The following is an 8,133-nucleotide window of genomic DNA, read 5'->3' on the forward strand; positions in this document are numbered from 1 at the left end:
ATTACTGTGGCACACGTATATTAATTTAATTGAAGTCTGTCAATAAATCTATTTAATTTAAATGCAAATTTTAATGCAAATCCTTATTAAAGCAACAGGTTCACTTATAAAATATTCTGTAGTTATCTTAGTGTCCATTGCCCTTCCTTTTGAATACCCTTTTTAACCCAGATCGGTCACATTGAGAGTAAACACAAGCTCCAGCAGCTGTGCGCTGAGGAAACAAGCCATCATATTTTTCCGCACCATAAGACGAACTTAAAATCCTTTAATTTTCTCAAAAATTAACAGTGCCCCTTATAATCCGGTGCGCCTTATATTGACAAACATTAAACTGTGACTGTCACCAGGTAATGTGGGCGTGTTTCCTGAATAAGCAGCATGTGTTAAACAGCTGACAGGTGAACAGGATGCATGCAGGTAAACTCGAGGGCCCTTTGAGCTGATCGGTGGTGTCGTGAGGAAACTTTCATCTCATTATTTCTGTTACAGAAACACAGAGGTACGAGACCAGGCAGAAGACTTTCTGATTATTTGTTTTAGTTAAAATAATTTTAACTAAAACAAGTTGCTTCGCCCAAAGGCAAATCACACAAAGTTTAACTGCTTATTTGGAAGAACTGACATCTGCTGGTCATTTAATGTTCAGCAGCACTGCTGTGAGAATACCTGTAGGATACATACCAGCGGCTATGTAAGCACATGCACAGCTGCAGGGCTAGAAGTGCCAGAATGAATTAAATAAATAGATTCTTAAATAATTAATTAAATGTTTCAATGAGTGATTAATTAAATATTTAAAAATCATTAAATTTATAATTAATTTATTTGAAATGTTTTAAATTAAATTATTGGCATTAAATCAATTATGTATATATTTAATTTATTAAGTATTTTGAACTTAAGAACTGGGCCGGGGGTCTTTCTGTGTGGAGTTTTCATGTTCTCGTGTTTGCGTGGGTTCCCTCCGGGTAGTTTGCACTTGTGTTTAGAAGTGCTTGTGTGAATGAGGCCTGTTGTATAGAGCACTTTGAGAACTCCAGGAAGGTAGAAAAGCACTATATAAGAATCAGTCCATTTACTACATGTCAGCAAAGTTTCATCTCCAACCACTGCAATATTATTTGTTAGGATCACTGTTCCCTCCGGGTACTCCGGCTTCCTTCCACCGTCCAAGTCATGCAGTTTGTGGGGATAGGTTAATTGATTAATCCAAATTGCCCATAGATGGGAATCTGTGAGTGAATGTGAGCGCGAATGGTTGTCTGTCCCTATGTGTTAGCCCTCTGACAGACTGGCGACCTGTCAAGGGTGTACCCCGCCTCTCGCCCTATGATGGCTGGTATAGGCTCCAGCACCGCCCGCGACCATGAAAAGGATAAGCAGAAGCGAATGGATGGAAGTATTTTGAACTGTAATTCATTAATGACATTTAATAAACTATTTAATGATGACTAATTGATTAATTATTGATGATTAATTTACCCTCCACATGATTTAACCTCTATAGAGATATATTTAATCTAGATCATATATTTTTCAAAGGTTCAGACCAGAAAGTTTAAAATTATTATTTTTCTCATTATTGTCTCTTCAGATTGAGTGTCTGTAATCTCTCAGAGGGAAGCTGTGAAACTCTGTCTTCACTACTCAGCTCCCAGCCCTCTAGTTTGAGACAGCTTGACCTGAGTAACAATGACCTGAAGGACTCTGGAGTGAAAGTTTTGTCTTCTGGACTGAAAAGTCCATATTGTGAACTGGAAACACTCAGGTCAGCGTTCTTGAAATGTTCAGTAGATGAGGTTTAGAGGTTTACAATCTAAGGTTTAGATTGACTAATGGCTATTTTTAACTCCTGTTTCATTTTTGGCTGCAATTTCCTGTTTGCATTTAGCTATTTTTCTCTTCTCTAAGAGTATTTGTCATGTCTGCAGGCTGTCAGGCTGCCTGATCACAGAGGAAGGTTGCAAGTCTCTGGTCTCAGCTTTTAGCTCCAGTTCTTCCCATCTGAAAGAGCTGGACCTGAGCTACAATAACCCAGGAGAGGCAGGAGTGAAGATGCTTGAGCAGCTAAGACTGGACACTCTGAGGTATGTAGATGGCCGTTACAGCCACAAACAGTGTCTGATAGATGAGGAAACTGGCTCTGTCTGATTACTTAATGCTGGAAACCAGTGTTATTTGAACAATCACACAGATAGGAACATTTTTCCCATTCTGGTCTAACATGGGGTCTCAAAGATCAAAATCTCTGTCAGCAACAACTGTGCAACCTGTTCAAACTGATCTCTGGAAAGGAACTGACATTTTCACTCTCTTTATTTATTTTAAGTTTTATCTGTGTGCATAGACCATGTCCAGGACATGTTTAGCCTGGCCCAGCATGAACTAGAATTAGGAGGAAGTTGTTTCCCCGGCTTAGAAAAACATATTAGTAAAAATAAATGGATTATTAGGTCACTTAACTTAACTGGCCATCTACTAAAATGGGCTATTTTGCACTGCTAGTTTGCTGCTTCTGAGCGTTTCCTACTGAAACTTGTTTGTGCTAAAATATCAAATTGATCTTCTGGACTTTGTGATAATAGTTAGTAGAAAACAACAGAAAAATAGAATGCAGTCAAAGTGAATTAACTTTGGTCGATCAACCTTGAAATTCAAATTATAATAAGAAATAATCATTCCAACAGAAAGAAGAGATTAAGAAACAAAGGGATGGAGCTGGTGGAGGAAACCGGGTCACTGGTTGGGTGTTAGGCCCAGACTAGTGGGTGTTTTTGACTGTAAAGTGGATGTAGCAGCCTGCACTGCAGGATATGTGTTGCAGCACTGAGAGCTCCAGAAAGATCCTTCATGGTGGCCCTGCAGCCAAACAGCACTTCAGTCAAATGCTGTCAAAAGTGGTCCCAGAGACACTGTGAGCCGTAACCATCAATGACCAAAAATTGTGTAATTGTATTCAGGGTTTCCCTGTATTATTGTTATTGATATAATTTCTGAATAAATAAATCAAGATGACGAGCCTTTAAATGCACTTATGTTAGTATAAATATACAAAAATAAAAGATAATTTTCCTATTATAAGAATAAGAAATAAATATATACATATATATATTCATCACATGCATCAAATCACAACCTTCTCCTGCAAGAGTGAAACATTGTGATTGGTTGATGCTGTTTCCATCATTTATGTTTGTTTACCTTGAACAAATTTGCTCTACAGAGCATTTATTAATTAGAAGGATTATTAATAATTGTCTTTCTCTCCTGCTTTTGGTGGAGTGAAACAATAACTCCTATCTCCAGAGGTACACAGGTCCACTGGCACCTGGTCCTAACTTCACCCATGTCTGCACCCTCCACCCATGTCTGCACCCTCAGACATCCCACTGTGGAGGCATCCTCGCCTGGACCAGTGGCTGCCCTTGTGAGACAGACTTTATGGTCACAAACAGCCCTAATCTGAGAATGAGGGCTGTTCAAATTCAAATTCAAATTCAAATTTTATTTGTCACGTACACAGTCAAACACAGTACGATATGTAGTGAAATGCTTGGACAACTGCTCGTGACCTAAAGAAAACAAAAAAAGGAAAAGGCTATGAATAAGATAGGACATAAATATGAAAAATTAAAAAGGGTAAATTTAACTAGGAAGGAATAAAATATAAATTAAGGTTAAAAATGAAATAACTGTACAACACAAATTAGAATGAAGGGTAAATTTAATAAAGGAGATTAATGTGATTTGATTATGAGTTTTGCTCTTTTGAAGTTTAAACATTTATGTGTCAAAATGTTGGACTGTTCCTTTATCAGTGTGTAACAGTGTGTGTATGAGAGCCATGTAATGTCCATGTGTGCATGCTGACTGTGCTGGTCTGACCCCCCTCCTCCTTTCAGGGTGGAGCCTGCTGAAGTCCGATGGTTGAGACCAGGTCTGAGGAAGTGTAAGTGTGTTTTTAATGGGATTCATGAAAACAAAGCAGCACACATTCAACCATCTTCGTCATTCACATCTCTGATGTCAGGAGTCATCATGAAAGGGTCAATCAATGAACAGATGATGGATCAATAACTGCAGCTGGATTGTGTTTGTTCTCTCCATCAGATTCCTGTCAACTCACAATCGACACAAACACACTACCTGGACAATAAGACACATGCAAATACAGTGGCTTGCAAAAGTATTCGGCCCCCTTGAACTTTCCCACATTTTTCACATTACAGCCACAAACATGAATCAATGTTATTGGAATTCCACGTGAAAGACCAACACAAAGTGGAACAAAATCATACATGATTCCAAACATTTTTTACAAATAAATAACTGCAAAGTGGGGTGTGTGTAATTATTCTGTCATGGAAAAACACACTGCCGTCAACTTCTGTTTTGTTTTTGTCAAAATCACTGTAATATAATCACTGTACCTTTATATACATGTGACTTGTATTAATGCTGCTGCCCTCTTGTGGCTAAAGTGTAATTATGTTCTTGTTATTAGGGAAAACATTTGAGAGTAACATGACAAGTGAGTCAGCACTTTGGCTTCAGCTTAAGAAATCCTCATTTTTATGTCATCAGTTATAGTTGCATGTATTCATTATCATAATTTAACCTTTAATATTGATGTCTTAAATTTATTTTGAGTAAATTAGCAATTTTATGGTATTTTATGGTTGTATTAAATTAATACATCACTAATGAATTAATTATTTCAGTAATTAATTTAAAAAATGTACATAATCAATTAAAGAAATATATTAATAATAAATTATCCATTAATTTCATTTAAAATGTTTCATTATTTGTTTATATACAATTCAAATGAGTTAATTACATATTTAATCAATTATTGGTTTGTTTTCTATTTTGATTATTTTACTGACACATTTAATGAATTATTTAATGATGTATTTATTTAATTCACGTTGCTACTCCTGGCCCTGCATCGTGTTCATAAATAATTTTATTTGTCAGTCTCAGTCGGGCGGAATCCCATCAACATGTTGGGGTGGGTTTTATGGTTCTGTCACCTGGGGGCTGGGGGGGCCATGCTGGACTTATGGGCTGCTTTTCAGAGCATTCAACAATAAACCCCAGTGTTCCGCTATGTTTGCCAGTGTTGTGTCTTTGTCTCCGCTCCTCAGTGTCTGAGCACCCCGTGCTCGCTGCCCTCTCGTCTCCACACTCCTCCTGGGGAATAACAAAGAGGCAGCCGTCAGCACACCACAATGCAGCAGACTAACCTTAACTAACTCGCCAAGAGACTAACGTGAAGTTACGCAATGATCCAGCATCAGAGACAGCTCCACCACACTCCTAAGTAGCTCCTCTGACGAGGCTTGATCAGCTGCAGTGTGAGTAATTCTCCTCCGCAGGTGTGGCCAGGCTCCTGGCTGACACACCCACACACACACCTAGATACACAAACATGGAAACAGGAGACAGCAGCACCAAAAACACACATGTCCATAACTTCTTACAGGCCCTGGGTCACCCAGACCCCGGTCCCATGACAATTCCTCAAAACTAAGTAGGCCTACACACCAGGGTTTGGACATGTGTGGACCCAACTCTACACACCTTTGTTACCATACTTTAAATTCTAAAAGATGTAGGCCATCTTTACTCCTACCGCTCCTCGTGCATTTTTTCTTTGTATTGGCTGATGGGACCTGAATGTAACAGAACTCACATTTTTCAGAATAGAGCCTATGAATATGTCATTCGTAGACAGTGCAGTAACTCTGTAGTGGATATCACTTGTGAGCAGATATTCTAAACAAGTGATGTGACTTGCAGGTCTAGGGAATATCTGCTCACTTTGTCAAAATGAACCTAATCATCTCTGATGAGTTCAGTGATGTCTGCCAGCTCACCTTGCAAGTGGTCGAGCTTATACCGCCGACAACGCGGCCACAACTTGTAAACCCCCTGCTGACTATCACCTCTGGAGTTATTTATTTATGTTAGTTTCAACTGTTCCTGCAAAAGTAAGCACGTGTTACTGATAAAAAGTCCAATAGAAGCAAAGTCTAAACTTTGAAAACAACCAAAAACAAAAACCTGTCTGATTAAGATCTGATCTTTGGGGGGTTTCAATAAGCAGTGTGACCCGTGTATATGCATCAGGGGTGGTTTTGATTATCGATTTATCGATTAAAATCGATTCTGGCTTGGATAACGTGATATCGATTCATTAAAATCCTGAATCGATTTTTTAATATAAATTTATTTTGGCCAAAACGCCAGAATCTCAGGTTAAACCTCCCAAAGTTTCAACAACCACCAAACAGCTAAAACAGTAAATGAGAGCAGGAACACGGATTCTGCACAAAGACGTAAACACAAAGCGCGGAGCCGCCGACGCATCAGAATCAGTGAGATGTGACTTTCTCACCTGACTGCAGGGACACGAGCTGAAAGCCGACAGCTCGCTGATTCTGATGTTTCCGCGCTTTGTGTTTACGCCCTTTTTGCGCTGATTCTGAAGCTGCAGGTTTTTCTCTCTCCAAACAATATTGAGTAAACCAGCAGCAAAAGAAGCTCCAAACTACGCTTCACATAAACATCGTCATGAATTCCCTCTGATTGTTTTGCTGCCACCAGGATAAAATCACACTTCATGCACAGCTCTCTCCTCTCTCTCTCTCTCTCTCTCTCTCTCTCTCTCTCTCTCTCTCTCTCTCTCTCTCTCTCTCTCTCTCTCTCTCTCTGTACTTCAAGAACAGTTTCCCGTCTAAAAATCTGTTTTCTGCATTATTCGCTTGCTTGTTACGCACAAGTCTACCGTTCTTACAGCCTGTCGGCCGCTGTTTTTTTTTCTTTTACTTACTTCTGAAAACAAAGCCTCGTTTCTGCCGTTCAACACTGAACAAATTTAAACTTTTTAAAATGATGCAAAATTGCAAAATGCTCAGCTGTGTCTGTAATCAAACCTCTGTAACTTTGCTCTGCTTCACGTCAGCAGCATCAGGTAATGTTCATATGTTCATTAATGGTTTTCTTTCGTTTTTGATGTTCTGCAGAATATTTGTATAAAATCCCAGGCCAGGAAAACCTTCATGTTTTTCTGTTTGATCCTCAGCTACTTTGACACAAAGGCCTCTGCTGTGACGCTCACACCTTTGATAAAGTCTGGCAAGTGTCAGATTTCTTTTTATAGATATAAAAATATAGAAATGTACTGATGCATGTAGTAACTGTTAGCTTTAACTGTACAAGGCTTGTTAGACATAATGAAACACATCGTACAGATTTCTGGATGTTAGACTATAATTTTTATTATGATTATTAATCTTGAGTCTAAAAAGTCAGTCGAGTATATCCAGGATATCTTTCTGTTAACTGGATTCACTGACACTAACACTGGGACCAGGATAAGCGGTCGCATGAAGCTGGTTACCAGCTGACAATCTTATTATTTAATTAATTTCATTAAGTTATTTAATTTTTCTACTTTTTCCTCTACATTTCCCCTGAAATGAAGGGATTGTGTTAAACATGCTTTAGTTCCTCACATTTTTCTGCATCTCTTTGTTCAACCCCCTGAATTAAAGCTGAAAGTCTGCACTTCAAACACATCTGAGTTGTTGCATTTAAAATTGATTTTAGTGTATGTACAGAACCAAAATCAGAAATGAAGTTCTCTCTGTCCAGATATTTATGGACCTAACTGTATAATCTATACAGCACGTAAAAAATGCTGTAAATAAAGAAGTCTGTGAAAATGTGGCGCTTAAGGTCAATTTAAACTGAAGTGATATAATCTTCTCCCCACAGTTTGAGTTTGTATTGTCTCAGCTGCAGACAGACTATGATATTAATATTATTAGTTATTAATATTATTAGTTATAAAGGACACCTTCCTGCCTTTAGTCTTATTCATGATGATTATTAGTCGTCTTCTAATGTCCACAAGTCTGTATGATGTGTTTCATAGTTTCTAACAAGCCTTTTAAACTTAAGTTACTGCATTGCTGAAACACCAACATCTGCTTATTGAACAAAACAAAACAACCAGTGTCTTGCTCAAGGACACTTTGTGTGCCAGCTGGAGCAGTCAGGGATTGAACCACCAACCTTCTGATCATTAGATGCCTTGCTCTGTCTCCTGAGCTACAGCCA

The 8,133-nt window shown here is 38.5% G+C and overlaps 1 protein-coding gene across 1 annotated transcript in view; it reads left to right on the plus strand.

Annotated features, from left to right (window-relative positions):
- LOC106632947 (ribonuclease inhibitor) overlaps positions 1-4,160 on the plus strand; it is a 9,322-nt gene extending 5,162 nt beyond the window's left edge. The window contains exons 2-5 of the mRNA XM_042217528.1: positions 1,598-1,771; positions 1,935-2,090; positions 3,906-3,952; positions 4,114-4,160. Of these exons, the coding sequence (XP_042073462.1) occupies positions 1,598-1,771; positions 1,935-2,090; positions 3,906-3,952; positions 4,114-4,160 (424 nt within the window). The remainder of the gene's footprint in view (positions 1-1,597; positions 1,772-1,934; positions 2,091-3,905; positions 3,953-4,113) is intronic.
- Positions 4,161-8,133: the final 3,973 nt, after the last annotated feature.

This window comes from Haplochromis burtoni, unplaced genomic scaffold (assembly GCF_018398535.1).
Source record: "Haplochromis burtoni strain Fernald_Lab_line unplaced genomic scaffold, NCSU_Asbu1 Contig_2142, whole genome shotgun sequence".
NCBI classification, from domain to species: Eukaryota; Metazoa; Chordata; class Actinopteri; order Cichliformes; family Cichlidae; genus Haplochromis; species Haplochromis burtoni.